This window comes from Xiphias gladius, chromosome 10, assembly GCF_016859285.1.
Source record: "Xiphias gladius isolate SHS-SW01 ecotype Sanya breed wild chromosome 10, ASM1685928v1, whole genome shotgun sequence".
Lineage (NCBI taxonomy): Eukaryota > Metazoa > Chordata > Actinopteri > Istiophoriformes > Xiphiidae > Xiphias > Xiphias gladius.
In genome coordinates this window covers 9,237,345-9,253,448 of record NC_053409.1, presented here as the reverse complement: position 1 = coordinate 9,253,448, position 16,104 = coordinate 9,237,345, and the positions used below count along the sequence as shown (strand labels likewise).

Here is a 16,104-nt window from a genome sequence, read left to right as displayed (position 1 = left end):
CATGCTCCATATTCTTTTAATTATAGTTTTAAATAAATAAATAAAAAACACATCTAATGATAAGGTCTTCACAGTCTTCATCCTAAAATGAAGAGAAAAGTTGTTTGTGTTGACTAACAGCATGGAGATCGCTGTAAAAAGCAACATTGCACTAGACTTCAGTGGTTCACTGGAGTTCTGCTCAAGCTTGTCCATCTGCTCTCTCTGCCTGCCTCAGCAGCCAGCTGCAACAGCCCTGTGTGTGCGTGCACTTGTATGTCTCTGTTTGCGTTTTTATTATTTGATTTATTTGTGTACATAGGCGAACTCATGTATCCATACAAGATGTGCCCCTCTAACTACAGTATGCTTGTTTCACTGTGTGTTTCCTTCCAGGAACTGTTGCTATGCGAAGTGCAGTCACTTAGTTGTCAAGCACAGCCGTGGGTTTTCCCCCTCCCTTTCTGTCTCTCCACCTCTCCACAGAGGAAGCTCTTTGGGGCTCTGGTGTAGCAGCTGTTTGGTTCAGGTCTTTTCAGCGTCAAGCCTCCAATCCCTCCCCCATGCACCCAGAGGCCTGCTCAGTAGAATCATCCACATACTGTCTACATTGCCCTACACAATACTGTTTCAGATGGCAGGGCCAGCCAGCCTCTCTGAGCGTCTCTCAGCCAAGTGTGAGCGTATGTGTGTACTGAATGGGATTAGCCTTTGCATGGCTTTACCCAAGTTGCTCCACTCTGAATGAGAGGCCCCTTCATTTACATACATTAGGCATATGTTTTACCCCTCGTATGCAGCACCTTACCTCCACTCAGATTATACAATATACAGGTGTGTTTGTATTTGTCTGCATGGGTGTGTGTGGCTGAGCATGCATGTTTGTGGTGGGAGCTGAGCACAAGGATAAAGTCTTAATTAAATCAAACAGTGTAAACCTGTCCAATGGCTGTAATCAACTGCCCCAGTGCGCCTTATCTAGCTCTGCCAACGGATGCTCTGCCATCTGTTATGTAGATCGATACACTCACACATCATAGGAGAAATGGATTAGTGGCAATAAAGACCCTCTTTTCTCTCCTTCTCCCCCTGCCTTCCACCATTGCCGTATGATGTAAATGAACCATATACTGTATGCACCTTTCATATGGTCCTGGATCATGTCAGTCTAAAACAGGCCTGCAGGAGTGTCACTGTACATCGTCTTGCCAGACATCATCATATCTAATAGGACGGTGTCTTTTCACATCAGATTTGAAGTTTAGTTATCAAAGTGCCTCTCACTGTCATACTATAGGATTAGTAGCCAGGCACACTTTATCTGGACATAATCAGTAAGTCCAGCATTTTTCTTCTATTCCTCAGGTGCTGCACTGCTGTGTATCCGGCTCCAACCTACACACCCAACAGAGCCGCTACCTCCTCAGCCTATCAGACTTGTCCCCTGACTACGACCTCATGTTGGGTCAGGTGAAGAGCTTTGACCCGCCACACACCCAGACAACCACTACTGACTTCGGAAACCTGCTCACCGTAGCCGAAGGTAGGGCACATAGGAGTGCCATCCCTGCATCCAAATGGGAGGGTTTGAGGGATCCTGATGCCCCTTGTAATACCTGCTGGTGGATGAAATAATGATATTGGATTTCTTGTGCCTCTATGTTTGGTTACACATGCACGAGAGAGTAAAAAATGGTTGTTAATGTTTACTCTCAGCTGTCACCATCACAGCTTATCCCCTGATGACTATCTCAGATCACACTGCTTCATTTCAGCTCCATACTGTACTTCTTAGACACGACAGAGACATATATTCTCCCACTAAAGAATCCAAAAAAGATTACAGGAAAAAGGAAACTCTAAGTAGACCATCCATTTGGAGCCCCTCCATTAAATGTCAATATCTTATTAAAAGTATGAAAAGGAAATCAACCATAACAGGGAATGGAATGTTCGCATTAGTGCTCAGCCCTAGAGAGAAGACCCATTATGGGGTTTGATAAAAATGTGATTTTTTTTTTTTTCTTCTTTTTTGTGACCTTGTGATTCCATTAGGCAATGTATTCCTCTCTCTCTCTCGCTCTCTCATGTCCTCAACTTCTGAAAAGTCCTTATAGCCCAAATACACAGTGCATATGTCTACTGAAACAATGTGAGATTTTTGAACAGTAGCTTTTGCCTGGAAAATTTCACCATACCTCTGCTTTTTGGTGCACAGCTGCACCGAGTCTTAGTTGAAATAACAAAACACTATCAAAAGGGCAAACCAAAGAGTGCCGGCCTAGTTATATGCATGCCCCCACCTCATATTGATCAAGTCACATCAAAGGGCCAGCGCATCTCTAATGCAGCTTGGCCTGCTTTCTAAAGAGCTTTCTCCACTTTGATGGTGGATGATGGTATTGATAGCACTGTCACAATGCAAGAGTGGATCTTCTTGTTTTTCCCACATCACTGCAGAATAAAGCACTTGGGAGTAAAAACCTGTGCATTTACATAAATGCAATTCACTAGGTAGAGTACTATTCAGCAGCCTTTAAAGACGTTGGTTCTCATTAGCACTCGGCTAGTCTCAACGCTTGTCCATTGTAAGAAGACTCAGTGGGCTTTTCAAAGTTGTCTCTCATGATTAGATGTTACCTACTTAGAGGTGTGCTGGCCAAGCTATTGTGAGAAATGAATAAAGTACCCGTTAGTAATCATTAATAAAATTTGGCTGTGTATAAAAAGACCTAACAGTGATGATAGCATGTCTACACAAAAATGTCAGGCTTTTGAAATATGGATAACAAAGTCTGCGTTGAACATATTATAAAAGATACCATGTGCAGCTTTATTCTAAACCCATCGGTAACTTTTACCATTCATCACATTTTACACTTTCTCACATGTATTTTTCTTTAGTGATCGTCTCAGTGTTTTCATCTTCCTGCCCTCATTGTTCCTCCAGAAAAGCGACGTCGGAACATGGAGCTGATCCCTCTGACAGCACGTATGGTTATGACACACCTGGTGAACCATCTGGGCCATCATCCACTGAGCGGTGGCCCTGCACTTCTCCACAGCCTAGTGAGCGAAAATCACGACAACCCATATGTGGAGTCTTCCGAGCTGTCTTCTGAGGTCTTCAAAAGCCCAAACCTGCAGCTATTTGTCTTCAATGATAGCACGCTGGTGTCCTATCTGCAGATTCCTGCTGAGACGCCCATCGTTGGACAGCCCCCCCACCCTTCTTCCCAAGTGCGAGTCATTGTCCGGGACATCTCAGGCAAATACTCGTGGGATGGCACAATCCTCTACTGCACCAGCCAGGAAGACTCTGCTGACCTGGGGGTTTTTAATGCAGCTGACCGCCCTCTTTCTACCACCAATGTCACTCACAGCGGAAACCAGCCCTGCTCTCCAACAAAGGGACCACACAAAAATCATTGTTCAATCTCGGACTCCGTCTCTGACTGTTGTGAAGAGGAAGAGGTCGATGTTCTGGATAAGCTACTGGAGGACCTCGGCCACAGCAGCCCAGAATGCCTGCCCCATCCACAACTCAAACTCAACCAGCCAGCCCCCTCACCCCATGGCATGAACGTAGAACAAGAGAGCGCCATCCTGGAGGCCATTCTCCGTCAGACTCAGCAGGAGGAGGAGCAAGTCAGGAGGTGGGATGCTGATGTAAGCTTTCGGGCCGCCTCCCAGAGGGAACCCTCTCACCAGGAACCAAAAGCTCCTTTTTATTTCTGCCGGCTGCTGCTTAATGACCTTGGCATGAACTCTTGGGACCGCAGGTAAACTACCAACTGAAATTGGGTACATTGATTCATCTGGTTTGCACTAGAGGAAGAAAGAGACACATGGAGGAAAGTGGTATTTTAAGAAATCACACGGGTCTGTTGCTTCTTTCTCTAAGTGTAGTTCAGTCTACATTCATTCAGTCTACAAAATACATCTTACATGTAGCCAGTCAGGAAGAAAAAAATAAAATTCACTTGACTTAAGAATAACCTCTGCAGTCTAATACTATTTTTGTGCTCATGTTACTTCTTACTTACATCCTCAGAGTAATTCAGCTGTTGGCTCGTTTCACAAAGAGAGAAAGACCAAACTTAAACGCACACTGCAGTGTCCTAATCTCCTCTCCACAGGGTAAAAGTGTCCAGCTGTTTTCACTAAGGTCTACCTTACAGAGCCACATCTTTGTAGTGCTTCCCCATAAATTAAAGGCTTACACCTCGTAATGGTGATGGTAGAGTGTGCACACAGCTAGTAGGAGATTGCTCTTTGCACCTGTGCCCTTTTTTGTCATTGTTAATCTTGAGTGCAAAATAAAACTTAAGTTGAAAGCAAATTTTTTTTTGGACAATTTACAAGAAAATTATATCACTTTCTCAATCATTGGTGCCAGTGTGGTAGTTTCCTGAATTAACTTTTACATGCAGAATTGAAAATATTATATCTAAACAAGACTTTCTCAAACAGGAAAAGCTTCCATTTGCTGAAGAAAAATTCAAAGCTCTTAAGAGAACTGAAGAACTTGGATTCCAGGCAGTGGTAATGCTTTTAAGTTGTATCACAAAATTTATTTTATGATTTTCCCTGTGGAAATTAGATACCAATAAACACACATGATTGTTTATCTTTTATCGTCCTCTGTTTATCTGCCACTTCCGCCCTATGGTAAATCCGTCCCTACACAGCTGAAATTAACTCTGGATATAAGTCATACAGTTGCTCAAAGCATCATATTGCCCCCTCCCTCCCTTCCTCCCCCATGATTTTCCTAAGCTGTACTATCTCCAGCTCATCCCAGCCCTGGAAGTCTCCCACTTTCACTCTTGCTGTCCTTCTTTTACTGTGTCTCTCTTAGTCCAATCAATAAGTATTCTACACATTGTTAATGACAGGAGGTCATTAAAGAATGCCCTCAGAATTGGACCTCATTCTCCCAGATGGCCAGACTTGGTTGGGGAATAACAACCTTTGCGTAAAGCATGCAAAGTCCCTTAAATCTACCCCAGCACGATGTACTGCCATGGCAACAGGGAAAGTAGAGGGTGGGGGTGTGGAACAAATTTGTTTTTGTTTTGTTTTTGTTTTTTTGTTATTTTCACATTCTGCTCTCCTGATTTTATTCAACAACTCAATTACACTTAGACACGCAATTTATAAGCAAGGTGTAGTGTTTTGAGTCATTGGACACATTTCAAAGCATTTTTATCTGAAGTGGCTAGAGTAGTTTTTCAAGTTCTGTTCAGTTTGTAAAATTGGCTGGTGTGTTGTTCTTTTAATATTTGCTACTTTATATTTTGTTCTGTAGTCGAGAGACGCACAAGATTGCTCTGTTCTACATTGGAGAGGGCCAAGAAGACAAGTGCTCCATCTTGTCTAACAGCGCAGGCAGTCAGGCCTATGAAGACTTTGTGTCTGGACTGGGATGGGAGGTGCAGACAACCACACCTTCAAGTCAACACATGACCTGTATCCACAGATATAGCTTAAATACGCACACATAGATGCACAGGCACACTGAGGACACTAAATTAAACATGTATCCCCCAGGTGGACCTGGCCACACACTGTGGTTTTATGGGTGGCCTCCAGAGGAATGGCAGCACAGGTCTAACAGCTCCTTACTATGCTACCTCCACTGTGGAAGCCATCTTCCACGTCTCCACGCGTATGCCATCTGATTCTGATGACTGCCTCACCAAAAAGGTAAAGTGTCCTCTTTATTTTCATGATCTGTTTTTACCCTGTCTTATGTTAAATTTTTGATCATTCCTGATTGTCTGTAACGTTTGGATTATCATTATATGTATTGTATTAATTGTACACATCAAGTCCAGAGTATGTTAGAAAAATGAGAAAATACTGCTTTGTCCATTTGATGCAGTGAAATGGCTACACAGTCCTTCCTGCCCAGAGCAGTATGTTGTTGTAGCCTTCACCTCTGTGTTAAGCTGTGATCAGGAGGTGTGACTCCAGAGTGCGGGCATTGATTAGTGACCATGGTCAGGCAGGCCTGAGGAGTAGAGAGTCGCAGACGCATGAGTGAAGAGAGGGCATGTGCTGCTGTGGTAATGACTGTGATTCTGCTAGCCCCTGCCCCCCCTCCCTGTGTGCTGTGACCAGGACCTGGATTCAGCCATTAGCTCTCCCTGCTAGGGCAGGCGCCGACCGGATGCCGGCAGGATCCTTTTATCCAATTCCTGCTGCCGCCACAGGAGCGATCGATTGGATTCTGCAGTGGGATTCTGAGCTGTAGTGCACCAGTAGCAGTTAGCACGAAGAAATGAGCCGCAAGGCCCCTGTCCGTGCTGCCAATCTTCTCATACAGTACCCTGCTGAGAAGGGAAATTCATCAGGCTCTCCTCATATCCAACCCCCTCCAGTCCTCCACAGACCTACCCCCTCTCTGTTTCACAAATAACCCCCTACTCATTCCAAACCCATCCTGAACGTGTGCTTAGTGACCACAAAAATTAGTTAGACGGAGTAAAGAGTCTGACTTTAGCTGGCCAGAGTGAGGTGCTAGAGGGGTGGCCATGCCCAGAGTGGAGTGTGCTGCCCCTCCACTTCCATTTATTTCACTCGGGAACATCTGTAATTGCACATGCTCACCTTGCACAGATCCCACCAGCCACAGGCCCAGCAGAAAATGGTAGACTGGCTGCATGCACAGATGTTTTAGAAATAGATTGTGTGTGTGTGTGTGTGTGTGTGTGTGTGTGTGTGTGTGTGTGTGTGCGTGTGCGTGTGCGTGTGCGTGTGGGTGTGGGTGTGGGTGTGCGTGTGTGTGTGTGTATACGGGGGGGCAGCAGACAGAAGAGAAAGTGGTATAAAATGAAGAAATGGAATGAGAAACGGGCTTTGCCTGTGTTCGAGTAGGATGTTTCCCTGTCAATTTAAAAATAACACTTTTAGTCAAACAGTCGCCCACTTAACTGCCTGTGACCATAGGGGCATACTGTGGAGGAGCTCTCTCACTGGGCGCATTGCCTGGTTGAAGATGATGGAGGGAAAAAAACAGTTAAACAAAAAGAAAAGAGGGAAAACCATGAATTCCTCAATCCAATTGTGGGTTTTAGAGCAGTGCAGGCTGCAGCAGTAGCAGCTGGCTTCAGTAATACAGTTATAGAAGCGACCTGCAGGGTTGGGGTCAGGCCATGTTTTGTGTGTGTTTCTGTGTGTCTCTGTGTCTCTGTGTGTGTGTGTGTGTGTGTGTGTGTGTGTGTGTGTGTGTGTGTGTGTGTGTGTGTGTGTGTGTGTGTGTGTGTGTGTGTGTGTGTGTGTGTGTGTGTGTGTGTGTGTGTGTGTGTGTGTGTGTGTGTGTGAGAGAAAGAGGGAGAGAGATAGAAGGGTGCTTTAGTTATCATCCTCACCCCCAGGCACTGCAGCTTAACTGGGCTGCTGCAGGTTGTTTTTATAAGGAGTCTCTTGTGTTCTGGGGTGCTCTGGTCTGCTGTCTCCATGTCTGTGAATCCCATTGGCTCAATGGCAGGTCAAAGAGGGCTAATTGGACAAGAGCCTTTGACTTGAATCACATTTTATTAAAGAACTTTCAAGCATTTGGATGTGGTCAACAAGGGAATAAATAGATTGGTGCAGAAGATGATTGACTAGAGCATAAGCATCCTCATTAAACTTGCGATTCAGCTCATCCAAATGCTAATATCTTAACCCAAATTAACATCCCAGGCTTGATTGTCTACAGCAAATGCATATTCAACATTTTCTCTGAAATTGTCCCAGTGACTGACATGGTTGGTACCTGCTGATCCTTGGACAGACAGACTGAACTGGCGAGCTCCAGTAATCAGCATGCCGTGGATTTGTTTAAGATTACCGTATTACCATAATTAAGGGCTTATAATAGAATGTGCTAATTGCATTTTTGGTGGCGAGGGCATGTTTCTTAATAGCTCATTAGGCCCACAGTACATTGGCAGATGTTTTTCTTCTGAGTAGAGGCTCACTTTTCATTGTCCATGATACCCCAGAAAGGGTAAGGACAGCTTGATTCAACATCGCTGGACTACCAGCTAATAAGTGATCTGCACTTGTCAGAGAATATAATGTAGCTGTATCCATCTGTTCACTTTGGAAAGGGGAAAGCTGTTTACCTATTTCAAACTAGCATCAGTCAATTTCCTGTCATTTAAGTGTATCTTCTTGTCCTGCCTAGTTTCATTTGTGTTTGTGAATAGAGTGGAAATGGGAAGCAATTTTATCTCTGATGGAGAAAGTTAATTGGATTTGAATTATTTGGCTTTAAAACGCTCAATCTTGTGCATTTTGTGTTTGCAATTTGAATTTGTAATGAAAAAAGCTATAAAAAGAGTCAAAAATAGGGCCCAGACCCCTACTTAAACCATTGTTTTCAAACAGTTTCTGGTTTAGCTGTAAGCAGTTACCTTGCTCTTGAACCTGCTGCATTTATGTTTAATCTTTAGTATACACCTTTTTACAGCAGTGCTTATAATGGAATAAATCATTAAATAATATATTGCTGTATGCAGTCATAAAAGCCAGTTAAGGCACATTACTTATGGAGCCTCTACTGACCTGCCAGCAGTAAATAACATTTTATTATCATTCATCCCCTCAGTTCACTTCTCAGCCTTCTAGAGGTCATGGGGGCCTCAAGGTGTTGACTGGATAAACCCATTGACAAGCCCTAATATCACTGAATTTGTATTCCTGTCATCATCACCATAGGGATGAAAATCACCTGCACTAGCCAGGTACTTGATTAGACTGATTTTGTTTGTTTGACAGCTGCGTCACCTGGGAAATGACGAGGTGCACATAGTGTGGTCAGAGCACAGCAGGGACTACCGACGTGGCATCATCCCAACTGACTTTGGAGACGTGCTGATTATCATCTACCCCATGAAGAACCACATGTATTTCATCCAGATCATGAAGAAACCACAGGTAAAGCACTGCCATCAGAGGATTTAGTTCAGACCATTGTTAACAATACACATTGGAAGTGGGTAGTAACTTTTAATGCATGTCAAATATTTTCTTAGTTTGCTGCTTTTTCTTTTGTGCAAAGATGACAACCTGTCTTATTCTCCAGGCACTATAAGCAGGAAAACCACACAGGCTATTTTCAGCACTGTACTAATTTCCAGTGTCTGTTCATGAGTTAAAGCAGTCCCTTGTGCTTGCTTTCTATTCAGACTTTGCTGTGGCTTTCTCCTGTTGCGGTTTCTGTCTGAAGGCTCCTACTCCAGCAGTGCATTATTACCCACACTGTGGGTATGTGCTTTCAGAGATGGTTACTAGCTTTTCTTGGCCGGCTTTCATCTTTTATACTCCATAGTACTGCACTCCATGTGTGGCCTTCCGGAGGATAATGAAATTTCTTCATCTGAGATGGCTGGCTTCAGGTGTTCAGATGTATCCACAATACTTTCCATTATTCATACTCAACATTATTCAGATTAAAAAAATATTCTATAATATAATCTTTTTTGTAATCCTCTGTGTTAAGGCATCAATTATATTTCAAACAAATCATTTTTAAGAGATGACTGAGAAATACATTATACAATGCAAATAACAATAGTGTCTCAGTTTAGCTTTATTAGGAGAGTCCAAACAAAAGCAACAGCCCCAAAGGACCTATTATCCCTCTAGAGAAATGACTGTGTAGTATAGTGTTCCTATAGTGCTTCCCATGTTTTATAATCAGTTTTTTGTTCACCCACTTGTATTGCAGTATTTCCTCTTCTTTCATTTATCATATATTTACTCTTCTACATACAATGTTTATTACCAGTATAATTATCATAGTAACAATTTATTTTCATCTTTGTAAGGATCAAAATTACTCCACTCATAGTGTCATTTTTACTCTTAAGCTTACTATATTTATCAAGACCCTGTAAGAGACTGTTGTGATTGTTTATGCACTGTATTCACTTTATTTCTGTCAGTTAAATTCAGCAAGGCAAAGGAGGGCCTTTCTTTCAGAGGAGAATGACAACTTACTTTAAAGTATGCAATAAATTTAAATACTTCAGTGGCTGAAATCAGTGATGATCAGCGATACATGGTCAGAGATTACTGAATACACACATTCTAACGTCAACCCAGTAGAGGGTTTCTGCAGCCAAAACAAAGATGCCACTGTTGTGAGCCCAAGCCCACCCCATGCAAGCCATCAGATTTATCCAAAAATCATTAACTGTTTCCACCTTCAAGAACCTATAGTCATGTGAAAAACAAGTACATCCCATGGAAATTGTTGACTTTTTCAACATATTTCAACCAGCAAACATTTGATACAGTACCTACAGATTAACGTGATATATTGAACAACATCTCAAGAAAAATGATTTCAATCATATTAAACAAAAATATCAATAGATATAATATTCTTCTGTGGCCTCAGAAGCTAAAAGCTGGAAATTTAGCAGAAATAACTTTGTGTGGGTGTTTTGCACAATTGTCCAACAGTCTCAGACATTGTCTTGCTAAAATTTTTGACCACTTTCCCATGCAAAATTCCTTCGGTTGCAAGATGTTTGAGGGTTTTCGTGCATGTACTGCCAGTTTCAAATTCCCCCACAACATTCCAATGGGATTCAAATCTGGGAATAGATTGTTCCATAACCATAATCCATTTCTTTGGAGCCATTCCTTGGTGGATACGCTAGTGTGGTTAGGATCATTATCCTGTTGTAAGGTCTACTTCAGGCTCAACTACATATGTCAGACAGATGGCCTCGCATTATCTGAAAGCACTCTTTGATAAATGCAGAATTCATAGCTAAATCAGTTCGCGCCTGGCATTAGAATGCATTGCCACATACGTCTCGAGTGACCACTTGTGATCAGATATCATCTCCCTGCTATATGCAAATAAGCACGTACATCGTTTCTGTTTCTGCATTTTTGTTTTTTAACGATGGGGGGCAGCAATGTACTTCAAGTGCATAGTCAGCACATGAAAAAAATCGAAACAATACAGACTACTTCATGGCGTGTTCAAGGCAAACCAAATATCCTAAGCTGTTTGACGCACTCATAATATATCTCTATGGGCTTTTCGAAATTTTCAGACGTCGTGGACAAAGCAAGCTTACGCAATTTGTTTAATTTTGTATTTGTTTGCGAATGAGTACCTACATCCCCTTATATGCTGCCCAGACCATCTCCGAAAGTGGTTTGAGGGATCTGATCTCAATGCGTCTTGGGTGCTCTTAGAGCTGTCCACTTGTGATAAGATCACACGAGACGTATGTCAGGTATGAACAGGGCCAATGACTGCAAGCTGCCCATTCCCTGAGGCAGCAAAGCAACACCAAACCATAACATTTCCAAAGTGCTTCACAGTGGGTATGAGGTTCTTCTCATGAAAGTCTTTGGTCTGTGCCAAACATGTCTACTGTTGTTGTGATCAAACAACTCTTGGTGGTCAAACTTATTCCAGAAGGCCTGGTCTTTGCCTATATGTTCATTGACAAACTGTAGTTTTGCGCTAATGTTCTTTCGCCTCCCCTGCAGGTCAAATTTGTATAATCTCTTTCTGATTGTAGATACAAACACTTTGACACCAACAGTTGCAGTGATGAAATTAAGGGGATCTTGGAGACTTCTTTTTGCTGGGGCAGCCAGTCCTGGACAAATTGACAGTCATTTGAAATCTGCGCCACTTGTTGATGATTTTCTGCAGAGTGGAACGATTTTTTTCTGATAATTTGGAGATTTTTTTAAAATCCCTTGCGAGACACATAGGCACCGACAACTTTTTTTTCTGAAGGCCTTAAAGAGCTCTTTAAATCTTGGCACAGAGACACAGCACACGTCAATGGCAAAGAGAACACCAGACCAAACCCTAGTTGTTTATAGCCCTATAAACGCAAATGTCGGTGACTGACTGACTGACTGAGTGCGTGATAAAGTTAAACCACTGGTCAGCTGAATGCCGCATGACTGAATGCTGAAGTTACATCATCTAGTGCCTTTGTCGCTAGATATACAGATTTTTCACAGCCCTTTAGCGACTTTTCTTCACAAAAGCACCTAGTAACAAATCTAGCAACTTTTTGGACAAACCTTAGCTACTTTCCATAGAAGACAGTCGCCCATATTGCCCCGCGAGCGCGAGGTCGGGCTTTTTCCTCCAAAGGCATACCACTGTATGCGTCCCATTCATTTGACCGCATTGCAGCTGACAAAGACGTGAATGAGTTTCTAACTTTCTCTCTGAGTGATCATTTTACAAATAAATATAGCTGAAATCACAGCACAGTGGTTGTCTTTAAATTTTGTGTATGGTGATTTTCTCAGACATCGTTTTGGTCATAAAACCAGGATTTTAGCAGTGCAGAGCAACAGCTTGGAAATGGGTTGGAAATGACTGCTGGTTAACATGTAGTCTTAATGGGCCCTGTTTCAGTCACTATTTCATACTTGTTCCGTTGTCTGACAACAGAAACAGAAAAAACATGTAAATGAGAACAGCTTTACTGGGAATTTGGCTGTATTAAAATACTGTATGTGTGAGCACAAAGAGTAGGAGAGAAGCAAACAGATAAAGGGCGGTCCAGCCACATACTAGGTTTTGACCTATGCCTCCTTTTTTTCTTTTTTATTCTTTTTTGTTATTTAAACTGTCAATTTATGTGTCTTTTTTTAGCATATTACTTTTATTAATAGGCACCGTTTCAAAGAGGATCAAATGTTTGCTCAAGTATGTTGGAAAAGTGAATAATTTCCATGGGGTGTACTTAATTTTTCACATTACTGTGAAGTTATTTGCTCAGATTTCTGATCTAGGTTTACACAGTGTCACTCCAGTTTTATAGCCTTTGATTAAGTTAATTGGTCTTTATCATTTCTGGTTAAAATCCATTTATTGTTTAATTTGACTGGTTATTATACCCACTGAACTGCCAAGTTGAAGACAGCAGGACCTTTTGGAGAGACTTAGACAGTCACATCAACTTCCAGGTCAACAACCATTGAGCTTCACTGATTAAGGGCCCCCTTCCAATATGCATGAACAGACGCGTGTACCCACACACACTCACACGCTAAAATGGATATTGGCCTTTTGTATTTGTTCAGTAGCTCAATATGAGGGCATTGTTTAGTATTGATTGTCATTTTAATTTCATTTACCTAACATTGATTCACATTAGATATGTATGGTTGTCATGCAAAGTTAGGTAAAATCCAATTTCAACTTGAACCCTGCCCTAAACAGATGGAGAAACGGTTAAAAAAGAACAGAGATTTTTAACCGACCCTTTCTTATTTTAAAGCACTTACATATAAATAACAGGAAACTGACCAAATTAACTATGGATCAGCGTGGACGTTTTAATGCCTCATTTTCTTTCCTTTCTTATTCTTCTTTTCTCTCTTAACTTCCTCAGGTTCCTTTCTTTGGGCCTCTGTTTAATGGCGCCATCATCACTGGGACACTGCTGCCAAGCTTGGTGAGGGCCACCTGTATCAATGCCAGCAGAGCTGTGAAGTCCCGGCTGACTCTCTACCAGAGCTTGTATCCTTTACGCCTTGTGCCTTCTGCTTCATTTACTGTTCACTATCCGAGACAGGGATGGCTCATGAGGGGAATGCAACAATTTAAAGAAATCAGACGTTTATTACCCATACAGCTGAGACTATTGATGTTATGGGCATACATTTAGCAATTTTTTTATGATGATTTCATTAGATGCATAACACCACTGAGGATAAATTTTCAGCACCACCAGCAGCCCATTTGGGTAAATTCTTTGAGACATGTGGCGTGCTTGTCACGTCAGCCAATGCACACAGCTGAATGCTGACATTGATTTTTATAGGCTGGCTGATTTACATACAGCTATTACGCCAGGACTGTTTCACAGCCTGGAGCAGCATGGGATGTTGTGTGCGGCTGTTTTGGGTAGGAGCACAGATAATGTGTCATCATCTATCACTACCGTTTTATGAAGCACAAGGAGAGCCAAAATAAGAGTGCCATTAACAAATGCATACAAGTGCATACAGACATAAGCACATACACAGGCGCGCACACACACACACACACACACACACACACACACTCTCTCATCCCTCTACCCATCCATCCAACAGTGTGCCGTTAAGAGCCTGACTCCAGCTGTAGTTGTCAGTTGGTTTAAAGGGAGTGTAATCACCAATGAAGATGAATTAGCATGTGAATGCCAGGAGCACAGAGTTGGGGGGTGGGATGGGGGGCAGAGTCGGGATGGGCCCTAGAGGGGGAAACCTGATCTCCCCTAACACCCCGCTCCTCCTCGGACAGCATGTACAGCACCACCTCACCAGAACCATGCTGCCCTTGTCACAGTTGCTATAGAAACCTCCCCCAAGGAGGTTTAATTTAGGTGGAAGACTAGTATCTCTCGTTTTACGGTAACGTTTTGGGTTTTTTTAAAAGTTATTATCAAGTCCTTGTGTCAGTGTTACTCACAACAAAGGATCTTGCTCTTTAATTATTCTACAACACACCTTGTGTATGTTGTTTATAGTTGGGTGTGTGTAAGTATGTGTCTGCCTGTATGCATTTCACAACACATCACATCCCCAGGCCCCCCACCCCTATATCAGGACTTGTCTGTGTGTCCCTGGGGGCATCCTGAGTGACAGATGTCTGTTACCCGACGCCAAGTGAATTAGCCCAGTGTGACTCTCAGTGCCAGAGGGGGGCCAGCCACAGGCCTGCCTCCCTCTCTGAGCCTCAGAGGGTGAGGGGTAGGGTGGGTGGGACAGTACCAAGCTTGTGCGAGGCCACAAAAGCCTTACCTGGCATTCCTTAGCAGAGGAGCAGACAGCACAAAGGCATGATCTATGAGAGGAGATAAGCACCGCCTCGGGAGTTCTGCCACTGATAGATTGCCAGGCTTCACACACTCCAAGAGAGGAGATGAATGAATTTGCCAGGCAAAGCAAACTGCCAGCATAAGTATCTGCATGTCTGTCTGCTGTTTGTCTGCCTAGCTAGAGGGGCTCGTGAGGACAGAAGCAATGTATGAACTACTGAATGACCAAAATGTTGAGTTTGATATATGCCAGGTGAAATTGCTAACCAAATTTTTAGATTTTAACAGTTGTCACAGAATGTCCTGACTGATGCAATGTCCAGCAATGACATGAACCATGAACAAAACAGTCCTGAGAGGCAGGTGCAGTTACTCTTTTATATGTTTTCATCATCAGATTTTCTGCATTATACCAGCTTTTTGTACTTTTCCCTCTCCAGTCGTCATTCTTCCATCTTCTCAGGATATGTGGCTCTTCATCTTTCACAGGTTGGAACAATTACATACTCTGGGGTGTGTTTTTCTTTTTTCTTTTTTTTCTTTTTTGTGCGAGATGAAAATCCTCATCCTTAGTTTACCCCTTCACAATGCTTTAACAATCCAGTCTGCTCTCTGCCTGTGAGGCCACTCTCAAAGGTAATTAGTTGAATATTTCTTCAAAGAGAAGCTATATGACCCCTGTGTGTCCAGATAAAAGGCCAGTATGGTGCAGAAGCCCCCTCTCCCGCTCCGTCACAAGGCGAGAGAGGACTCCAGCAGTCAACTGCAACGTGCGCAGGATCTCTCTGGCTAATAGGATTTGATATTGAAAAATGACCACCGGCAACATATTCAGAAAATACAAACACAGATAGGCTTGAGAAGTGTTTTTGAGATATATACCGTCCTCTTTCTTTTCTTCTCCCCATCACGTCCCCTGTATCTCCCTCTCTACTTTTCTCCCTCTCTGTTTTGTGAAGATTTGTGAAATCTGTGTCATTGCATTGGTTTTCTTGTAAAATGGCCAGATCTCAATATCAGTTAGAATTTGTGTCAGTTTCTCCTTTTAAGACACAACCAAGGCCTCATAGACGTCATCTCAAAAGCTTCTCACAGACAACTCGTATAATGTATCATCTATTATTTATATGCCTGATGGACAATGCAGCTGGTCTAGCTTTGTGTATTGTCTGCAACAAGTCCACACTACACAGCTGCATTTTGAATACATGTGGCCACAAAATGTTCAATCTAAAACAACTTACATTTTTATTAAAGCACCGTTGTTTTTATTGATTTATTGGCAATGGAGTAGCCTAAGTGAATGCCATTTTGTGCCTCT

At 42.6% G+C, this 16,104-nt stretch overlaps 1 protein-coding gene across 6 annotated transcripts in view; it reads left to right on the top strand.

The window, feature by feature from the left end:
* ralgapa2 (Ral GTPase activating protein catalytic subunit alpha 2) overlaps window positions 1–16,104 on the top strand; it is a 93,944-nt gene that overhangs the window by 52,260 nt on the left and 25,580 nt on the right. For 5 of the 6 annotated variants that reach the window (XM_040136521.1, XM_040136516.1, XM_040136517.1 and 2 more), the window contains 7 exons: window positions 1,345–1,522; window positions 2,930–3,761; window positions 4,453–4,524; window positions 5,291–5,414; window positions 5,533–5,688; window positions 8,752–8,910; window positions 13,371–13,498. In XM_040136521.1, coding sequence (XP_039992455.1) covers window positions 1,345–1,522; window positions 2,930–3,761; window positions 4,453–4,524; window positions 5,291–5,414; window positions 5,533–5,688; window positions 8,752–8,910; window positions 13,371–13,498 — 1,649 coding nt within the window. Of the gene's footprint in view, window positions 1–1,344; window positions 1,523–2,929; window positions 3,762–4,452; window positions 4,525–5,290; window positions 5,415–5,532; window positions 5,689–8,751; window positions 8,911–9,161; window positions 9,415–13,370; window positions 13,499–16,104 lie in introns of those variants that run through there. The other variant, XM_040136520.1, reaches the window with a different exon arrangement.